This window comes from Salvelinus fontinalis, chromosome 39 (assembly GCF_029448725.1).
Source record: "Salvelinus fontinalis isolate EN_2023a chromosome 39, ASM2944872v1, whole genome shotgun sequence".
NCBI lineage: Eukaryota > Metazoa > Chordata > Actinopteri > Salmoniformes > Salmonidae > Salvelinus > Salvelinus fontinalis.
The window spans coordinates 7,655,668-7,677,068 of NC_074703.1; the positions used below are offsets into that span (position 1 = coordinate 7,655,668).

Below are 21,401 nucleotides of genomic sequence, written 5' to 3' on the forward strand. Positions count from 1 at the left end.
TAATCAGTATATTGTTATTTTATATAACATTTGTTTTATCTTTTCTGGAGGATAAAACTGAAATTGTAACCAGCTTTGTATGGCTTGTTTAAGAAAGGGCGATACTTGAAACAACATTTTATTTTCAAAAAGTGAATGTTTACCAGAAGTGAATGGTTATCTGTAGGAGGAATGTATATGGTGGGGTCAATTAAGGTTGGATATGAGCCAGGGGCTTGGACTGTTACTGAGTAAGAGGAAGGCAATCACATGGTTGTGGTCACTGATAAGGGCGGAGAGCTGTGGATTAGTGAGGAATCGGCCCGAGGTCAGGTCACATTTAGGGAGAAGGAACAGTTTATTACCCACATCACTTACCTTCCTGCCTACCATTAAATATGTCATATTTAGAGAAAGGGAGGATATATATAGATATATATAGATATATATATATATATATATATATATATATATATATACATATATATACATATATATATATATATATATACACACACACACTTGTGCTGGTGGGAACATGTCTTTGTCTGTTCAGCTGTCTGACCCATTGGGTGAATAAACTTGGTTTGAGCTTTTCCTAGCTGTCCGTTAGGTTCTAAATAAACAGAGTAAAACTAACATAATAAAGAATACGCTGTTTATTACAAGAAAACAATGTTCTTATTAAATTGTCTCTGTCTTTCTGTCTGTCCGTCTCACTCTCACTCTCACATGCTTGGAGAGAACATCACATGGTAGATGATTAAAAAGTTAATTTGGCACGTCTCGTAGTCATCTGAAGGTCATAAGACAGAGGGAGGAAGGGAGAGAGAAAGGAACAGAGGAGAGAGAAAGAGAGAGAGAGACAGATGAGTGGAACAAAAACCTTCAGTCTTATTCTATCTGACAAAGACGATCAGACTCAAGGTTCGGCTTTAACCTATGATAGCAGACAGAAAAAGACAGTGGGTGTATGTGTGCATACAGTGGCTTGCATTTTTCCTATTTTGTTTCCTTACACCTTGGAATTAAAATTGATTTTGGGGGGGTTGTATCATTGATTTACACAATATGCCTACCACTTTGAAGATGCAAAATATTTTTTATTGTGAAAAAAACAAGACAAAAAACCTGAAAACTTTAGCGTGCATAACTATTCACCCTCCCAAAGTCAATACTTTGTAGAGCCACTTTTTGCAGCAATTACAGATGCAAGTCTCTTGGGGTGTCTCTATAAGCTTGGCACATCTAGCGATTGGCATTGTTGCCCATTCTTCTAGGCAAAACTGCTCCAGCTCCTTCAAGTTGGATGGGTTCCGCTGGTGTACAGCAATCCTTAAGTCATACCACAGATTCTCAATTGGATTGAGGTCTGGGCTTTGACTAGGCCTTTCCAAGACATTTAAATGTTTCCCCTTAAGCCACTCAAGTGTTTCTTTAGCAGTATGCTTAGGGTCATTGTCCTGCTGCAAGGTGAACCTCCATCCCAGTCTCAAATCTCTGGAAGACAAACAGGTTTTCCTCAAGAATTTCCCTGTTTCCCAGTCCTTGCCGATGAAAAATATCCCCACAGCATGATGCAAACACCACCATGCTTCACTGTGGGGATGGTGTTCTCGGGGTGATGGGAGGTGTTGGGTTTGCGCCAGACATAGCATTTTTCTTGGATGGCCAAAAAGCTTGATTTTTGTCTCATCTGACCAGAGTACCTTATTCCATATGTTTGGGGAGTCTCCCACATGCCTTTTGGCGAACACCAAACATGTTTGCTTATTTTTTTCTGGCCACTCTTCCGTAAAGCCCAGCTCTGTGGTGTACGGCTTAAAGTGGTCCTATGGACAAATATTCCAATCTCCGCTGTGGAGCTTTGCAGCTCATTCAGGGTTATCTTTGGTCTCTTTGTTGCCTCTCTGATTAATGCCCTCCTTACCTGGTTCGTGAGTAGTTGGTGGGTGGCCGTCTCTTGGCAGGTTTGTTGTGGTGCCATTTTCTTTAAAAAAAATGTTATAATGGATTTAAAAATGGTGCTCTGTGGGACGTTCAAAGTTTCGGATATTTTTTTATAACCCAACCCTGATCTGTACTCCTCCACAACTTTGTCCCTGATCTGTTAGGAGAGCTCCTTGGTCTTCATAGCGCCGCTTGCTTGGTGGTGCCCCTTGCTTAGTGGTTTTGCAGGCTCTGGGGCCTTTCAGAACAGGTGTATATATACACTAAGATCATGTGACACTTAAATAAAGTCCACCTGTGTCCAATCTAACTAATGATGTGACTTCTGGAGGTAATTGGTTGCACCAGATCTTATTTAGGGGTTCATAGTAAAGGAGTGAACACATATGAACGCACCACTTTTCCTTCTTTTTTTAATTAAATTTTTTTAATTTCACTTTACCAATTTGGACTATTTTGTGTGTGTCAATTACATGAAATTCAAATAAAAATCTATTTAAATGACAGGTTGTAATGCAACAAAATAGGAAAAACGGCAAGGGGGGGTGAATACTTTTGCAAGGCACTGTATGTGTGTGTGAGAGAGCGCGCACCTGCGTGTATGTGTTTGTGGATGGCGGAACCACGGCCAACCCTTCAGACTACTATTCCACATCATTACCAGAGTGTCTAGGTCCAAAGCACTAATGAAAGCATGCTGGTCTAGTGAACAGTAATAAACAGTGTGGTTAATGGGAACACCAGCTCTGAACCATTACAACACACACACACCTCCAATGCCAATTTGGATGCTGACCTAATAGCCATTTCCACAGTGAGTGACCAACTCAATGATCCTGCAACTGACAGAAGAAGGAGGGGGAAACAAGGATAGAAAATAGAAGAAAGAGGGAACAATACAAACTGATGGAGAGAACGAGGAAGGACGATCGAGGGCAAAAACGTGTGGGCCGGCTTGACCCCTGGAGGGGCAGGGAGGAGAGTGGGCCGGCTTGACCCCTGGAGGGGCAGGGAGGAGAGTGGGCCGGCTTGACCCCTGGAGGGGCACGGAGGCGTGTGGGCCGGCTTGACCCCTGGAGGGGCAGGGAGGAGAGTGGGCCGGCTTGACCCCTGGAGGGGCAGGGAGGAGAGTGGGCCGGCTTGACCCCTGGAGGGGCACGGAGGCGTGTGGGCCGGCTTGACCCCTGGAGGGGCAGGGAGGAGAGTGGGCCGGCTTGACCCCTGGAGGGGCAGGGAGGAGAGTGGGCGGCTTGACCCCTGGAGGGGCAGGGAGGCGTGTGGGCCGACTTGACCCCTGGAGGGGCAGGGAGGCGTGTGGGCCGACTTGACCCCTGGAGGGGCAGGGAGGCGTGTGGGCCGGCTTGACCCCTGGAGGGGCAGGGAGGCGTGTGGGCCGGCTTGACCCCTGGAGGGGCAGGGAGGCGTGTGGGCCGGCTTGACCCCTGGAGGGGCAGGGAGGCGTGTGGGCCGGCTTGACCCCTGGAGGGGCAGGGAGGCGTGTGGGCCGGCTTGACCCCTGGAGGGGCACGGAGGCGTGTGGGCCGGCTTGACCCCTGGAGGGGCAGGGAGGCGTGTGGGCCGGCTTGACCCCTGGATGGGCAGGGAGGCGTGTGGGCCGGCTTGACCCCTGGAGGGGCAGGGAGGAGAGTGGCCGGCTTGACCCCTGGAGGGGCAGGGAGGCGTGTGGGCCGGCTTGACCCCTGGAGGGGCAGGGAGGAGAGTGGGCCGGCTTGACCCCTGGAGGGGCAGGGAGGCGTGTGGGCCGGCTTGACCCCTGGAGGGGCAGGGAGGAGAGTGGGCCGGCTTGACCCCTGGAGGGGCAGGGAGGAGAGTGGGCCGGCTTGACCCCTGGAGGGGCAGGGAGGCGTGTGGGCCGGCTTGACCCCTGGAGGGGCAGGGAGGCGTGTGGGCGGCTTGACCCCTGGAGGGGCAGGGAGGCGTGTGGGCGGCTTGACCGCTGGCTAAGTTAGTGACCGCAGTAACCATCTGCTTCACGTTCACCTCAAGCTACCAATGATCTTTAGTTGACCGCATAATAATGTACACTATACACACGGTTCTGAAAGGATCATGATATAGACAACATGTCTGTCTCACACAGATCTAAGAATTTAGGCTAGGTACTGTCACATACTGATGACACGTGTCTGTGTGTTACCTTGGCAGTCTTGTCAGCGGAGGTGGTGGCGAAGAGCTGTCCGTCAGGCGACACGTCACAGGCTAGCACCGCCCCCTGGTGACACACTAGGTCCTTCAGCCGTTCACCACTAGACATGTCCCACACCTGGGGGGAGGGAGCGAGAGGGGGAGACGCTTTCTGTATCACCTCCCTCTAGTAAATATCCTTCAGTTCACGTGCACACTGATCGTAACTTGTTGCTTTTAACAGGTTTTGTATGCATGCGTGTGTATTTCTAAGTCTTACTGCCTGTCTGGTACTGCATGCGTGTGTGTTTCTAAGTCTTACTGCCTGTCTGGTACTGCATGCGTGTGTGTTTCTAAGTCTTACTGTCTGTCTGGTACTGCATGCGTGTGTGTTTCTAAGTCTTACTGCCTGTCTGGTACTGCATGCGTGTGTGTTTCTAAGTCTTACTGTCTGTCTGGTACTGCATGCGTGTGTATTTCTAAGTCTTACTGTCTGTCTGGTACTGCATGCGTGTGTGTTTCTAAGTCTTACTGTCTGTCTGGTACTGCATGTGTGTGTGTTTCTAAGTCTTACTGTCTGTCTGGTACTGCATGTGTGTTTAAGTCTTACTGTCTGTCTGGTACTGCATGCGTGTGTGTTTAAGTCTTACTGCCTGTCTGGTACTGCATGCGTGTGTATTTCTAAGTCTTACTGTCTGTCTGGTACTGCATGCGTGTGTGTTTAAGTCTTACTGCCTGTCTGGTACTGCATGCATGTGTGTTTAAGTCTTACTGCCTGTCTGGTACTGCATGCGTGTGTATTTCTAAGTCTTACTGTCTGTCTGGTACTGCATGCGTGTGTGTTTCTAAGTCTTACTGTCTGTCTGGTACTGCATGCGTGTGTGTTTAAGTCTTACTGCCTGTCTGGTACTGCATGTGTGTGTTTAAGTCTTACTGCCTGTCTGGTACTGCATGCGTGTGTGTTTAAGTCTTACTGCCTGTCTGGTACTGCATACGTGTGTGTTTCTAAGTCTTACTGCCTGTCTGGTACTGCATGCGTGTGTGTTTCTAAGTCTTACTGCCTGTCTGGTACTGCATGCGTGTGTGTTTCTAAGTCTTACTGTCTGTCTGGTACTGCATGCGTGTGTGTTTAAGTCTTACTGCCTGTCTGGTACTGCATGCGTGTTTAAGTCTTACTGCCTGTCTGGTACTGCATGCGTGTGTGTTTCTAAGTCTTACTGTCTGTCTGGTACTGCATGCGTGTGTGTTTCTAAGTCTTACTGTCTGTCTGGTACTGCATGCGTGTGTGTTTCTAAGTCTTACTGCCTGTCTGGTACTGCATGCGTGTGTGTTTCTAAGTCTTACTGCCTGTCTGGTACTGCATGCGTGTGTATTTAAGTCTTACTGACTGTCTGGTACTGCATGCGTGTGTGTTTAAGTCTTACTGCCTGTCTGGTACTGCATGCGTGTGTATTTCTAAGTCTTACTGCCTGTCTGGTACTGCATGCGTGTGTATTTCTAAGTCTTACTGCCTGTCTGGTACTGCATGCGTGTGTATTTCTAAGTCTTACTGCCTGTCTGGTACTGCATGCGTGTGTGTTTCTAAGTCTTACTGTCTGTCTGGTACTGCATGCGTGTGTGTTTCTAATTCTTACTGCCTGTCTGGTACTGCATGCGTGTGTGTTTCTAAGTCTTACTGCCTGTCTGGTACTGCATGCGTGTGTGTTTCTAAGTCTTACTGCCTGTCTGGTACTGCATGCGTGTGTGTTTCTAAGTCTTACTGCCTGTCTGGTACTGCATGCGTGTGTGTTTCTAAGTCTTACTGTCTGTCTGGTACTGCATGCGTGTGTGTTTCTAAGTCTTACTGCCTGTCTGGTACTGCATGCGTGTGTGTTTAAGTCTTACTGTCTGTCTGGTACTGCATACGTGTGTGTTTCTAAGTCTTACTGTCTGTCTGGTACTGCATGCGTGTGTGTTTCTAAGTCTTACTGTCTGTCTGGTACTGCATGCGTGTGTGTTTCTAAGTCTTACTGTCTGTCTGGTACTGCATGCGTGTGTGTTTCTAAGTCTTACTGTCTGTCTGGTACTGCATGCGTGTGTGTTTCTAAGTCTTACTGCCTGTCTGGTACTGCATGTGTGTTTAAGTCTTACTGCCTGTCTGGTACTGCATGCGTGTGTGTTTCTAAGTCTTACTGTCTGTCTGGTACTGCATGCGTGTGTGTTTCTAAGTCTTACTGTCTGTCTGGTACTGCATGCGTGTGTGTTTCTAAGTCTTACTGCCTGTCTGGTACTGCATGCGTGTGTGTTTCTAAGTCTTACTGCCTGTCTGGTACTGCATGCGTGTGTGTTTAAGTCTTACTGACTGTCTGGTACTGCATGCGTGTGTGTTTAAGTCTTACTGCCTGTCTGGTACTGCATGCGTGTGTGTTTCTAAGTCTTACTGTCTGTCTGGTACTGCATGCGTGTGTGTTTCTAAGTCTTACTGTCTGTCTGGTACTGCATGCGTGTGTGTTTAAGTCTTACTGTCTGGTACTGCATGCGTGTGTGTTTCTAAGTCTTACTGCCTGTCTGGTACTGCATGCGTGTGTGTTTCTAAGTCTTACTGCCTGTCTGGTACTGCATGCGTGTGTGTTTAAGTCTTACTGCCTGTCTGGTACTGCATGCGTGTGTGTTTCTAAGTCTTACTGCCTGTCTGGTACTGCATGCGTGTGTGTTTAAGTCTTACTGCCTGTCTGGTACTGCATGCGTATGTGTTTCTAAGTCTTACTGCCTGTCTGGTACTGCATGCGTGTGTATTTCTAAGTCTTACTGCCTGTCTGGTACTGCATGTGTGTGTGTTTAAGTCTTACTGTCTGTCTGGTACTGCATGTGTGTGTGTTTCTAAGTCTTACTGCCTGTCTGGTACTGCATGCGTGTGTATTTCTAAGTCTTACTGCCTGTCTGGTACTGCATGCATGTGTATTTAAGTCTTACTGCCTGTCTGGTACTGCATGCATGTGTGTTTAAGTCTTACTGTCTGTCTGGTACTGCATGTGTGTGTGTTTCTAAGTCTTACTGTCTGTCTGGTACTGCATGCGTGTGTGTTTCTAAGTCTTACTGTCTGTCTGGTACTGCATGCGTGTGTGTTTCTAAGTCTTACTGTCTGTCTGGTACTGCATGCGTGTGTGTTTCTAAGTCTTACTGCCTGTCTGGTACTGCATGCGTGTGTGTTTAAGTCTTACTGACTGTCTGGTACTGCATGCGTGTGTGTTTAAGTCTTACTGACTGTCTGGTACTGCATGCGTGTGTGTTTAAGTCTTACTGCCTGTCTGGTACTGCATGCGTGTGTGTTTCTAAGTCTTACTGTCTGTCTGGTACTGCATGCGTGTGTGTTTCTAAGTCTTACTGTCTGTCTGGTACTGCATGCGTGTGTGTTTAAGTCTTACTGTCTGGTACTGCATGCGTGTGTGTTTCTAAGTCTTACTGCCTGTCTGGTACTGCATGCGTGTGTGTTTCTAAGTCTTACTGCCTGTCTGGTACTGCATGCGTGTGTGTTTAAGTCTTACTGTCTGTCTGGTACTGCATGCGTGTGTGTTTAAGTCTTACTGCCTGTCTGGTACTGCATGCATGTGTATTTAAGTCTTACTGCCTGTCTGGTACTGCATGCATGTGTGTTTAAGTCTTACTGTCTGTCTGGTACTGCATGTGTGTGTGTTTCTAAGTCTTACTGCCTGTCTGGTACTGCATGCGTGTGTATTTCTAAGTCTTACTGTCTGTCTGGTACTGCATGCGTGTGTGTTTCTAAGTCTTACTGTCTGTCTGGTACTGCATGCGTGTGTGTTTCTAAGTCTTACTGTCTGTCTGGTACTGCATGCGTGTGTGTTTAAGTCTTACTGCCTGTCTGGTACTGCATGCATGTGTATTTAAGTCTTACTGCCTGTCTGGTACTGCATGCATGTGTGTTTAAGTCTTACTGTCTGTCTGGTACTGCATGCGTGTGTGTTTCTAAGTCTTACTGCCTGTCTGGTACTGCATGCGTGTGTATTTCTAAGTCTTACTGTCTGTCTGGTACTGCATGTGTGTTTAAGTCTTACTGTCTGTCTGGTACTGCATGCGTGTGTGTTTCTAAGTCTTACTGTCTGTCTGGTACTGCATGCGTGTGTGTTTCTAAGTCTTACTGTCTGTCTGGTACTGCATGCGTGTGTGTTTCTAAGTCTTACTGTCTGTCTGGTACTGCATGCGTGTGTGTTTCTAAGTCTTACTGTCTGTCTGGTACTGCATGCGTGTGTGTTTCTAAGTCTTACTGTCTGTCTGGTACTGCATGCGTGTGTGTTTCTAAGTCTTACTGTCTGTCTGGTACTGCATGTGTGTGTGTTTAAGTCTTACTGTCTGTCTGGTACTGCATGTGTGTGTGTTTCTAAGTCTTACTGCCTGTCTGGTACTGCATGCGTGTGTATTTCTAAGTCTTACTGCCTGTCTGGTACTGCATGCATGTGTATTTAAGTCTTACTGCCTGTCTGGTACTGCATGTGTGTGTGTTTCTAAGTCTTACTGCCTGTCTGGTACTGCATGCGTGTGTATTTCTAAGTCTTACTGTCTGTCTGGTACTGCATGCGTGTGTGTTTCTAAGTCTTACTGTCTGTCTGGTACTGCATGCGTGTGTGTTTCTAAGTCTTACTGCCTGTCTGGTACTGCATGCGTGTGTGTTTAAGTCTTACTGCCTGTCTGGTACTGCATGCGTGTGTGTTTCTAAGTCTTACTGCCTGTCTGGTACTGCATGCGTGTGTGTTTAAGTCTTACTGCCTGTCTGGTACTGCATGCGTGTGTGTTTCTAAGTCTTACTGCCTGTCTGGTACTGCATGCGTGTGTATTTCTAAGTCTTACTGCCTGTCTGGTACTGCATGTGTGTGTGTTTAAGTCTTACTGTCTGTCTGGTACTGCATGTGTGTGTGTTTCTAAGTCTTACTGCCTGTCTGGTACTGCATGCGTGTGTATTTCTAAGTCTTACTGCCTGTCTGGTACTGCATGCATGTGTATTTAAGTCTTACTGCCTGTCTGGTACTGCATGCATGTGTGTTTAAGTCTTACTGTCTGTCTGGTACTGCATGTGTGTGTGTTTCTAAGTCTTACTGCCTGTCTGGTACTGCATGCGTGTGTATTTCTAAGTCTTACTGTCTGTCTGGTACTGCATGCGTGTGTGTTTCTAAGTCTTACTGTCTGTCTGGTACTGCATGCGTGTGTGTTTCTAAGTCTTACTGTCTGTCTGGTACTGCATGCGTGTGTGTTTAAGTCTTACTGCCTGTCTGGTACTGCATGCATGTGTATTTAAGTCTTACTGCCTGTCTGGTACTGCATGCATGTGTGTTTAAGTCTTACTGTCTGTCTGGTACTGCATGCGTGTGTGTTTCTAAGTCTTACTGCCTGTCTGGTACTGCATGCGTGTGTATTTCTAAGTCTTACTGTCTGTCTGGTACTGCATGTGTGTTTAAGTCTTACTGTCTGTCTGGTACTGCATGCGTGTGTGTTTCTAAGTCTTACTGTCTGTCTGGTACTGCATGCGTGTGTGTTTCTAAGTCTTACTGTCTGTCTGGTACTGCATGCGTGTGTGTTTCTAAGTCTTACTGTCTGTCTGGTACTGCATGTGTGTTTAAGTCTTACTGTCTGGTACTGCATGCGTGTGTATTTCTAAGTCTTACTGCCTGTCTGGTACTGCATGCGTGTGTGTTTCTAAGTCTTACTGTCTGTCTGGTACTGCATGCGTGTGTGTTTCTAAGTCTTACTGTCTGTCTGGTACTGCATGCGTGTGTATTTCTAAGTCTTACTGTCTGTCTGGTACTGCATGCGTGTGTGTTTCTAAGTCTTACTGCCTGTCTGGTACTGCATGCGTGTGTGTTTCTAAGTCTTACTGCCTGTCTGGTACTGCATGTGTGTGTGTTTCTAAGTCTTACTGTCTGGTACTGCATGCGTGTGTGTTTAAGTCTTACTGTCTGTCTGGTACTGCATGCGTGTGTGTTTCTAAGTCTTACTGCCTGTCTGGTACTGCATGCGTGTGTGTTTCTAAGTCTTACTGCCTGTCTGGTACTGCATGCGTGTGTGTTTCTAAGTCTTACTGCCTGTCTGGTACTGCATGCGTGTGTGTTTCTAAGTCTTACTGCCTGTCTGGTACTGCATGCGTGTGTGTTTCTAAGTCTTACTGTCTGTCTGGTACTGCATGCGTGTGTGTTTCTAAGTCTTACTGCCTGTCTGGTACTGCATGCGTGTGTGTTTAAGTCTTACTGTCTGTCTGGTACTGCATACGTGTGTGTTTCTAAGTCTTACTGTCTGTCTGGTACTGCATGCGTGTGTGTTTCTAAGTCTTACTGTCTGTCTGGTACTGCATGTGTGTGTGTTTCTAAGTCTTACTGTCTGTCTGGTACTGCATGCGTGTGTGTTTCTAAGTCTTACTGCCTGTCTGGTACTGCATGTGTGTTTAAGTCTTACTGCCTGTCTGGTACTGCATGCGTGTGTGTTTCTAAGTCTTACTGTCTGTCTGGTACTGCATGCGTGTGTGTTTCTAAGTCTTACTGTCTGTCTGGTACTGCATGCGTGTGTGTTTCTAAGTCTTACTGACTGTCTGGTACTGCATGCGTGTGTGTTTAAGTCTTACTGACTGTCTGGTACTGCATGCGTGTGTGTTTAAGTCTTACTGCCTGTCTGGTACTGCATGCGTGTGTGTTTCTAAGTCTTACTGTCTGTCTGGTACTGCATGCGTGTGTGTTTCTAAGTCTTACTGTCTGTCTGGTACTGCATGCGTGTGTGTTTAAGTCTTACTGTCTGGTACTGCATGCGTGTGTGTTTCTAAGTCTTACTGTCTGTCTGGTACTGCATGCGTGTGTGTTTCTAACGCTTTGAACACACCGACTGCGTCATTGCGTTTCGATACACCAGAAGTACATTCATTTCCAATGGAACGCTGCATTTGCCTTGCAGCATTGCGTTGCAGAGGCAGTTGCAGTGCGTTCTGTGTGGTGCATACGTTCGATAAATCGAACGTATGCATCAAATTGTATGAGTGGACTTGACAGAAAGTAGCAAAATATGAATGTAGATTTTTTTGTTGTTGCACACATTCAGTAAAAAATTGGGATTACATAAAAACAGTTTGATTGCATAATTTCTTTACATTTATTTATTTATTTGCCAAGTATATTATTTATTCGACACACGGTAATTTGACCAAATTATCAGGGGTACAGTAGTATCTACCATTTCCATTACTATTTATCTAGCATTCACACTCTTTCAAACATGAACATTTGGTAAAGTTATTAGGGGTAGTAACTAGCATAATTTATTTGACTATTTCTTTCACATACACCTCATTGGCTAGGTTAGCAAGCTAGGTTAGCTAGCTAGCTAACGCTAACTAGCCACATCTAGCACAAGCTCACTACTAAACTGACCTGGCAATCCTACTATCGTGGACACTTGTCTCCAAGCAGCATTTTTGTGTTTATGTCCCTGTAGCTGTCAGCAGTTGTGTCAAAAAGACACGGTTTTGAGGATAGTGCGAAAATGATTCTCTCCTCCATGTGTCCAACCGCATGCGACCATTTGCAAAAGGTACCTGCATCAGTATAGTTGCCTAGTTGCGCAAAATGTTATGCAGCAGTGATGCAATGACGCAGCTGGTGTGTTCGAAGCGTTAGTCTTACTGTCTGTCTGGTACTGCATGCGTGTGTGTTTAAGTCTTACTGTCTGTCTGGTACTGCATGCGTGTGTGTTTAAGTCTTACTGTCTGTCTGGTACTGCATGCGTGTGTGTTTCTAAGTCTTACTGCCTGTCTGGTACTGCATACGTGTGTGTTTAAGTCTTACTGCCTGTCTGGTACTGCATGCGTGTGTGTTTCTAAGTCTTACTGCCTGTCTGGTACTGCATGTGTGTTTAAGTCTTACTGCCTGTCTGGTACTGCATGCGTGTGTGTTTCTAAGTCTTACTGCCTGTCTGGTACTGCATGCGTGTGTGTTTCTAAGTCTTACTGTCTGTCTGGTACTGCATGTGTGTTTAAGTCTTACTGTCTGTCTGGTACTGCATGCGTGTGTGTTTCTAAGTCTTACTGTCTGTCTGGTACTGCATGCGTGTGTGTTTCTAAGTCTTACTGTCTGTCTGGTACTGCATGCGTGTGTGTTTCTAAGTCTTACTGCCTGTCTGGTACTGCATGTGTGTTTAAGTCTTACTGCCTGTCTGGTACTGCATGCGTGTGTGTTTCTAAGTCTTACTGTCTGTCTGGTACTGCATGCGTGTGTGTTTCTAAGTCTTACTGCCTGTCTGGTACTGCATGCGTGTGTGTTTCTAAGTCTTACTGTCTGTCTGGTACTGCATGCGTGTGTGTTTCTAAGTCTTACTGTCTGTCTGGTACTGCATGCGTGTGTGTTTCTAAGTCTTACTGTCTGTCTGGTACTGCATGCGTGTGTGTTTCTAAGTCTTACTGTCTGTCTGGTACTGCATGTGTGTTTAAGTCTTACTGTCTGTCTGGTACTGCATGCGTGTGTGTTTCTAAGTCTTACTGTCTGTCTGGTACTGCATGCGTGTGTGTTTCTAAGTCTTACTGTCTGTCTGGTACTGCATGTGTGTTTAAGTCTTACTGTCTGGTACTGCATGCGTGTGTATTTCTAAGTCTTACTGCCTGTCTGGTACTGCATGCGTGTGTGTTTCTAAGTCTTACTGTCTGTCTGGTACTGCATGCGTGTGTGTTTCTAAGTCTTACTGTCTGTCTGGTACTGCATGCGTGTGTATTTCTAAGTCTTACTGTCTGTCTGGTACTGCATGTGTGTTTAAGTCTTACTGTCTGTCTGGTACTGCATACGTGTGTGTTTCTAAGTCTTACTGTCTGTCTGGTACTGCATGCGTGTGTGTTTCTAAGTCTTACTGTCTGTCTGGTACTGCATGTGTGTGTGTTTCTAAGTCTTACTGTCTGTCTGGTACTGCATGCGTGTGTGTTTCTAAGTCTTACTGTCTGTCTGGTACTGCATGCGTGTGTGTTTCTAAGTCTTACTGCCTGTCTGGTACTGCATGTGTGTTTAAGTCTTACTGCCTGTCTGGTACTGCATGCGTGTGTGTTTCTAAGTCTTACTGTCTGTCTGGTACTGCATGCGTGTGTGTTTCTAAGTCTTACTGTCTGTCTGGTACTGCATGCGTGTGTGTTTCTAAGTCTTACTGCCTGTCTGGTACTGCATGCGTGTGTGTTTCTAAGTCTTACTGCCTGTCTGGTACTGCATGCGTGTGTGTTTAAGTTTTACTGACTGTCTGGTACTGCATGCGTGTGTGTTTCTAAGTCTTACTGTCTGTCTGGTACTGCATGCGTGTGTGTTTCTAAGTCTTACTGTCTGTCTGGTACTGCATGCGTGTGTGTTTAAGTCTTACTGTCTGGTACTGCATGCGTGTGTGTTTCTAAGTCTTACTGCCTGTCTGGTACTGCATGCGTGTGTGTTTCTAAGTCTTACTGCCTGTCTGGTACTGCATGCGTGTGTGTTTAAGTCTTACTGCCTGTCTGGTACTGCATGCGTGTGTGTTTCTAAGTCTTACTGCCTGTCTGGTACTGCATGCGTGTGTGTTTAAGTCTTACTGCCTGTCTGGTACTGCATGCGTGTGTGTTTCTAAGTCTTACTGCCTGTCTGGTACTGCATGCGTGTGTATTTCTAAGTCTTACTGCCTGTCTGGTACTGCATGTGTGTGTGTTTAAGTCTTACTGTCTGTCTGGTACTGCACGTGTGTGTGTTTCTAAGTCTTACTGCCTGTCTGGTACTGCATGCGTGTGTATTTCTAAGTCTTACTGCCTGTCTGGTACTGCATGCATGTGTATTTAAGTCTTACTGCCTGTCTGGTACTGCATGCATGTGTGTTTAAGTCTTACTGTCTGTCTGGTACTGCATGTGTGTGTGTTTCTAAGTCTTACTGCCTGTCTGGTACTGCATGCGTGTGTATTTCTAAGTCTTACTGTCTGTCTGGTACTGCATGCGTGTGTGTTTCTAAGTCTTACTGTCTGTCTGGTACTGCATGCGTGTGTGTTTCTAAGTCTTACTGTCTGTCTGGTACTGCATGCGTGTGTGTTTCTAAGTCTTACTGTCTGTCTGGTACTGCATGCGTGTGTGTTTCTAAGTCTTACTGCCTGTCTGGTACTGCATGCGTGTGTGTTTCTAAGTCTTACTGTCTGTCTGGTACTGCATGCGTGTGTGTTTCTAAGTCTTACTGTCTGTCTGGTACTGCATGCGTGTGTGTTTCTAAGTCTTACTGTCTGTCTGGTACTGCATGTGTGTTTAAGTCTTACTGTCTGGTACTGCATGCGTGTGTATTTCTAAGTCTTACTGCCTGTCTGGTACTGCATGCGTGTGTGTTTCTAAGTCTTACTGTCTGTCTGGTACTGCATGCGTGTGTGTTTCTAAGTCTTACTGTCTGTCTGGTACTGCATGCGTGTGTATTTCTAAGTCTTACTGTCTGTCTGGTACTGCATGCGTGTGTGTTTCTAAGTCTTACTGCCTGTCTGGTACTGCATGCGTGTGTGTTTCTAAGTCTTACTGCCTGTCTGGTACTGCATGTGTGTGTGTTTCTAAGTCTTACTGTCTGGTACTGCATGCGTGTGTGTTTCTAAGTCTTACTGTCTGTCTGGTACTGCATGCGTGTGTGTTTCTAAGTCTTACTGCCTGTCTGGTACTGCATGCGTGTGTGTTTCTAAGTCTTACTGCCTGTCTGGTACTGCATGCGTGTGTGTTTCTAAGTCTTACTGCCTGTCTGGTACTGCATGCGTGTGTGTTTCTAAGTCTTACTGCCTGTCTGGTACTGCATGCGTGTGTGTTTCTAAGTCTTACTGCCTGTCTGGTACTGCATGCGTGTGTGTTTCTAAGTCTTACTGTCTGTCTGGTACTGCATGCGTGTGTGTTTCTAAGTCTTACTGCCTGTCTGGTACTGCATGCGTGTGTGTTTAAGTCTTACTGTCTGTCTGGTACTGCATACGTGTGTGTTTCTAAGTCTTACTGTCTGTCTGGTACTGCATGCGTGTGTGTTTCTAAGTCTTACTGTCTGTCTGGTACTGCATGTGTGTGTGTTTCTAAGTCTTACTGTCTGTCTGGTACTGCATGCGTGTGTGTTTCTAAGTCTTACTGCCTGTCTGGTACTGCATGTGTGTTTAAGTCTTACTGCCTGTCTGGTACTGCATGCGTGTGTGTTTCTAAGTCTTACTGTCTGTCTGGTACTGCATGCGTGTGTGTTTCTAAGTCTTACTGTCTGTCTGGTACTGCATGCGTGTGTGTTTCTAAGTCTTACTGCCTGTCTGGTACTGCATGCGTGTGTGTTTCTAAGTCTTACTGCCTGTCTGGTACTGCATGCGTGTGTGTTTAAGTCTTACTGACTGTCTGGTACTGCATGCGTGTGTGTTTAAGTCTTACTGCCTGTCTGGTACTGCATGCGTGTGTGTTTCTAAGTCTTACTGTCTGTCTGGTACTGCATGCGTGTGTGTTTCTAAGTCTTACTGTCTGTCTGGTACTGCATGCGTGTGTGTTTAAGTCTTACTGTCTGGTACTGCATGCGTGTGTGTTTCTAAGTCTTACTGCCTGTCTGGTACTGCATGCGTGTGTGTTTCTAAGTCTTACTGCCTGTCTGGTACTGCATGCGTGTGTGTTTCTAAGTCTTACTGCCTGTCTGGTACTGCATGCGTGTGTGTTTAAGTCTTACTGCCTGTCTGGTACTGCATGCGTGTGTGTTTCTAAGTCTTACTGCCTGTCTGGTACTGCATGCGTGTGTATTTCTAAGTCTTACTGCCTGTCTGGTACTGCATGCATGTGTATTTAAGTCTTACTGCCTGTCTGGTACTGCATGCATGTGTGTTTAAGTCTTACTGCCTGTCTGGTACTGCATGTGTGTGTGTTTCTAAGTCTTACTGCCTGTCTGGTACTGCATGCGTGTGTATTTCTAAGTCTTACTGTCTGTCTGGTACTGCATGCGTGTGTGTTTCTAAGTCTTACTGTCTGGTACTGCATGCGTGTGTGTTTCTAAGTCTTACTGTCTGTCTGGTACTGCATGCGTGTGTGTTTCTAAGTCTTACTGCCTGTCTGGTACTGCATGCGTGTGTGTTTCTAAGTCTTACTGCCTGTCTGGTACTGCATGCGTGTGTGTTTCTAAGTCTTACTGCCTGTCTGGTACTGCATGCGTGTGTGTTTCTAAGTCTTACTGCCTGTCTGGTACTGCATGCGTGTGTGTTTCTAAGTCTTACTGCCTGTCTGGTACTGCATGCGTGTGTGTTTCTAAGTCTTACTGTCTGTCTGGTACTGCATGCGTGTGTGTTTCTAAGTCTTACTGCCTGTCTGGTACTGCATGCGTGTGTGTTTAAGTCTTACTGTCTGTCTGGTACTGCATACGTGTGTGTTTCTAAGTCTTACTGTCTGTCTGGTACTGCATGCGTGTGTGTTTCTAAGTCTTACTGTCTGTCTGGTACTGCATGTGTGTGTGTTTCTAAGTCTTACTGTCTGTCTGGTACTGCATGCGTGTGTGTTTCTAAGTCTTACTGCCTGTCTGGTACTGCATGTGTGTTTAAGTCTTACTGCCTGTCTGGTACTGCATGCGTGTGTGTTTCTAAGTCTTACTGTCTGTCTGGTACTGCATGCGTGTGTGTTTCTAAGTCTTACTGTCTGTCTGGTACTGCATGCGTGTGTGTTTCTAAGTCTTACTGCCTGTCTGGTACTGCATGCGTGTGTGTTTCTAAGTCTTACTGCCTGTCTGGTACTGCATGCGTGTGTGTTTAAGTCTTACTGACTGTCTGGTACTGCATGCGTGTGTGTTTAAGTCTTACTGCCTGTCTGGTACTGCATGCGTGTGTGTTTCTAAGTCTTACTGTCTGTCTGGTACTGCATGCGTGTGTGTTTCTAAGTCTTACTGTCTGTCTGGTACTGCATGCGTGTGTGTTTAAGTCTTACTGTCTGGTACTGCATGCGTGTGTGTTTCTAAGTCTTACTGCCTGTCTGGTACTGCATGCGTGTGTGTTTCTAAGTCTTACTGCCTGTCTGGTACTGCATGCGTGTGTGTTTCTAAGTCTTACTGCCTGTCTGGTACTGCATGCGTGTGTGTTTAAGTCTTACTGCCTGTCTGGTACTGCATGCGTGTGTGTTTCTAAGTCTTACTGCCTGTCTGGTACTGCATGCGTGTGTATTTCTAAGTCTTACTGCCTGTCTGGTACTGCATGCATGTGTATTTAAGTCTTACTGCCTGTCTGGTACTGCATGCATGTGTGTTTAAGTCTTACTGCCTGTCTGGTACTGCATGTGTGTGTGTTTCTAAGTCTTACTGCCTGTCTGGTACTGCATGCGTGTGTATTTCTAAGTCTTACTGTCTGTCTGGTACTGCATGCGTGTGTGTTTCTAAGTCTTACTGTCTGTCTGGTACTGCATGCGTGTGTGTTTCTAAGTCTTACTGTCTGTCTGGTACTGCATGCGTGTGTGTTTCTAAGTCTTACTGCCTGTCTGGTACTGCATGCGTGTGTGTTTAAGTCTTACTGCCTGTCTGGTACTGCATGCGTGTGTGTTTCTAAGTCTTACTGCCTGTCTGGTACTGCATGCGTGTGTGTTTAAGTCTTACTGCCTGTCTGGTACTGCATGCGTGTGTGTTTCTAAGTCTTACTGCCTGTCTGGTACTGCATGCGTGTGTATTTCTAAGTCTTACTGCCTGTCTGGTACTGCATGTGTGTGTGTTTAAGTCTTACTGTCTGTCTGGTACTGCATGTGTGTGTGTTTCTAAGTCTTACTGCCTGTCTGGTACTGCATGCGTGTGTATTTCTAAGTCTTACTGCCTGTCTGGTACTGCATGCATGTGTATTTAAGTCTTACTGCCTGTCTGGTACTGCATGCATGTGTGTTTAAGTCTTACTGTCTGTCTGGTACTGCATGTGTGTGTGTTTCTAAGTCTTACTGCCTGTCTGGTACTGCATGCGTGTGTATTTCTAAGTCTTACTGTCTGTCTGGTACTGCATGCGTGTGTGTTTCTAAGTCTTACTGTCTGTCTGGTACTGCATGCGTGTGTGTTTCTAACGCTTTGAACACACCGACTGCGTCATTGCGTTTCGATACACCAGAAGTACATTCATTTCCAATGGAACGCTGCATTTGCCTTGCAGCATTGCGTTGCAGAGGCAGTTGCAGTGCGTTCTGTGTGGTGCATACGTTCGATAAATCGAACGTATGCATCAAATTGTATGAGTGGACTTGACAGAAAGTAGCAAAATATGAATGTAGATTTTTTTGTTGTTGCACACATTCAGTAAAAAATTGGGATTACATAAAAACAGTTTGATTGCATAATTTCTTTACATTTATTTATTTATTTGCCAAGTATATTATTTATTCGACACACGGTAATTTGACCAAATTATCAGGGGTACAGTAGTATCTACCATTTCCATTACTATTTATCTAGCATTCACACTCTTTCAAACATGAACATTTGGTAAAGTTATTAGGGGTAGTAACTAGCATAATTTATTTGACTATTTCTTTCACATACACCTCATTGGCTAGGTTAGCAAGCTAGGTTAGCTAGCTAGCTAACGCTAACTAGCCACATCTAGCACAAGCTCACTACTAAACTGACCTGGCAATCCTACTATCGTGGACACTTGTCTCCAAGCAGCATTTTTGTGTTTATGTCCCTGTAGCTGTCAGCAGTTGTGTCAAAAAGACACGGTTTTGAGGATAGTGCGAAAATGATTCTCTCCTCCATGTGTCCAACCGCATGCGACCATTTGCAAAAGGTACCTGCATCAGTATAGTTGCCTAGTTGCGCAAAATGTTATGCAGCAGTGATGCAATGACGCAGCTGGTGTGTTCGAAGCGTTAGTCTTACTGTCTGTCTGGTACTGCATGCGTGTGTGTTTAAGTCTTACTGTCTGTCTGGTACTGCATGCGTGTGTGTTTAAGTCTTACTGTCTGTCTGGTACTGCATGCGTGTGTGTTTCTAAGTCTTACTGTCTGTCTGGTACTGCATGCGTGTGTATTTCTAAGTCTTACTGCCTGTCTGGTACTGCATGCGTGTGTGTTTAAGTCTTACTGTCTGTCTGGTACTGCATGCGTGTGTGTTTCTAAGTCTTACTGCCTGTCTGGTACTGCATACGTGTGTGTTTAAGTCTTACTGCCTGTCTGGTACTGCATGCGTGTGTGTTTCTAAGTCTTACTGCCTGTCTGGTACTGCATGTGTGTTTAAGTCTTACTGTCTGTCTGGTACTGCATGCGTGTGTGTTTCTAAGTCTTACTGCCTGTCTGGTACTGCATGCGTGTGTGTTTCTAAGTCTTACTGTCTGTCTGGTACTGCATGTGTGTTTAAGTCTTACTGTCTGTCTGGTACTGCATGCGTGTGTGTTTCTAAGTCTTACTGTCTGTCTGGTACTGCATGTGTGTTTAAGTCTTACTGCCTGTCTGGTACTGCATGCGTGTGTGTTTCTAAGTCTTACTGTCTGTCTGGTACTGCATGCGTGTGTGTTTCTAAGTCTTACTGTCTGTCTGGTACTGCATGCGTGTGTGTTTAAGTCTTACTGCCTGTCTGGTACTGCATGTGTGTTTAAGTCTTACTGCCTGTCTGGTACTGCATGCGTGTGTGTTTCTAAGTCTTACTGTCTGTCTGGTACTGCATGCGTGTGTGTTTCTAAGTCTTACTGCCTGTCTGGTACTGCATGCGTGTGTGTTTCTAAGTCTTACTGTCTGTCTGGTACTGCATGCGTGTGTGTTTCTAAGTCTTACTGTCTGTCTGGTACTGCATGCGTGTGTGTTTCTAAGTCTTACTGTCTGTCTGGTACTGCATGCGTGTGTGTTTCTAAGTCTTACTGTCTGTCTGGTACTGCATGCGTGTGTATTTCTAAGTCTTACTGTCTGTCTGGTACTGCATGTGTGTTTAAGTCTTACTGTCTGGTACTGCATGCGTGTGTATTTCTAAGTCTTACTGGCTGTCTGGTACTGCATGCGTGTGTGTTTCTAAGTCTTACTGTCTGTCTGGTACTGCATGCGTGTGTGTTTCTAAGTCTTACTGTCTGTCTGGTACTGCATGCGTGTGTATTTCTAAGTCTTACTGTCTGTCTGGTACTGCATGCGTGTGTGTTTCTAAGTCTTACTGCCTGTCTGGTACTGCATGCGTGTGTGTTTCTAAGTCTTACTGCCTGTCTGGTACTGCATGTGTGTGTGTTTCTAAGTCTTACTGTCTGGTACTGCATGCGTGTGTGTTTCTAAGTCTTACTGTCTGTCTGGTACTGCATGCGTGTGTGTTTAAGTCTTACCGTCTGTCTGGTACTGCATGTGTGTGTGTTTCTAAGTCTTACTGTCTGTCTGGTACTGCATGTGTGTGCTTGTATTACCTTGATGGTGCCGTCAAAGGACCAGCTGAGGAGATGTGTCTCTGAGGAGGGTGAGGTGGTGAGCAGAGAGAAGCATCTGACCTGCTCCTTGTGGCCCTCCAGAACCACACACTCGCCTGTCCTCCACCTCCACACCTACAGGGGGGAGAGAGAGAGAGACAGCGAGAGAGCGCAAGAGAGAGCGATCACCTTCTGGTACTGGAGTGGGTAAAAGTTGCACCTCAACCAGGGATTTAGCACAATCAGAGTAATTGAGGGTAAGCTGATCCTGGATCTGTGCCCAGAGTGGGAGTATGCAGCTGCTAGGAGGGAATGGGCACTGCGCAGAATATTGGCCTCTATGCAAATATCTCAGACAATAATTGACATCAAACTCTTACCAATGTTGGGTTTGTGAATGTACCATTCACCCCCCTCACCACTCCAGAAGTCAGTGGTCAGAGTAACAGCTATGTTTACTGTATAGATCTATTCACATTCCCTGTAGGTCAACATTTCCTCAAAGTGAATCTATCCAACAAATACCCCCTTTTCAGCGAAGCTACTCAAACATTATTCATATAAACAGGAGACGGCCCATGGCCAGTAAGGGACTAAACAGGAGACGGTCCATGGACAGTAAGGGACTAAACAGGAGACGGCCCATGAACAGTAAGGGACTAAACAGGAGACGGCCCATGGACAGTAAGGGACTAAACAGGAGACGACGGTCCATGGACAGTAAGGGACTAAACAGGAGACGACGGTCCATGGACAGTAAGGGACTAAACAGGAGACGGCCCATGGACAGTAAGGGACTAAACAGGAGACGGCCCATGGACAGTAAGGGACTAAACAGGAGACGGCCCATGGACAGTAAGGGACTAAACAGGAGACGACGGTCCATGGACAGTAAGGGACTAAACAGGAGACGGCCCATGGACAGTAAGGGACTAAACAGGAGACGGCCCATGGACAGTAAGGGACTAAACAGGAGACGGCCCATGGACAGTAAGGGACTAAACAGGAG

The 21,401-nt window shown here is 46.0% G+C and overlaps 1 protein-coding gene across 3 annotated transcripts in view; it reads right to left on the reverse strand.

Annotated features, from left to right (window-relative positions):
* LOC129838828 (apoptotic protease-activating factor 1-like) overlaps positions 1-21,401 on the reverse strand; it is a 91,658-nt gene that overhangs the window by 39,829 nt on the left and 30,428 nt on the right. For 2 of the 3 annotated variants that reach the window (XM_055906044.1, XM_055906042.1), the window contains 2 exons: positions 20,393-20,527; positions 4,088-4,213 (listed from right to left, as the gene is read on the reverse strand). In XM_055906044.1, the coding sequence (XP_055762019.1) occupies positions 4,088-4,213; positions 20,393-20,527 (261 nt within the window). Of the gene's footprint in view, positions 1-2,700; positions 2,772-4,087; positions 4,214-20,392; positions 20,528-21,401 lie in introns of all 3 variants that reach the window. The other variant, XR_008756907.1, reaches the window with a different exon arrangement.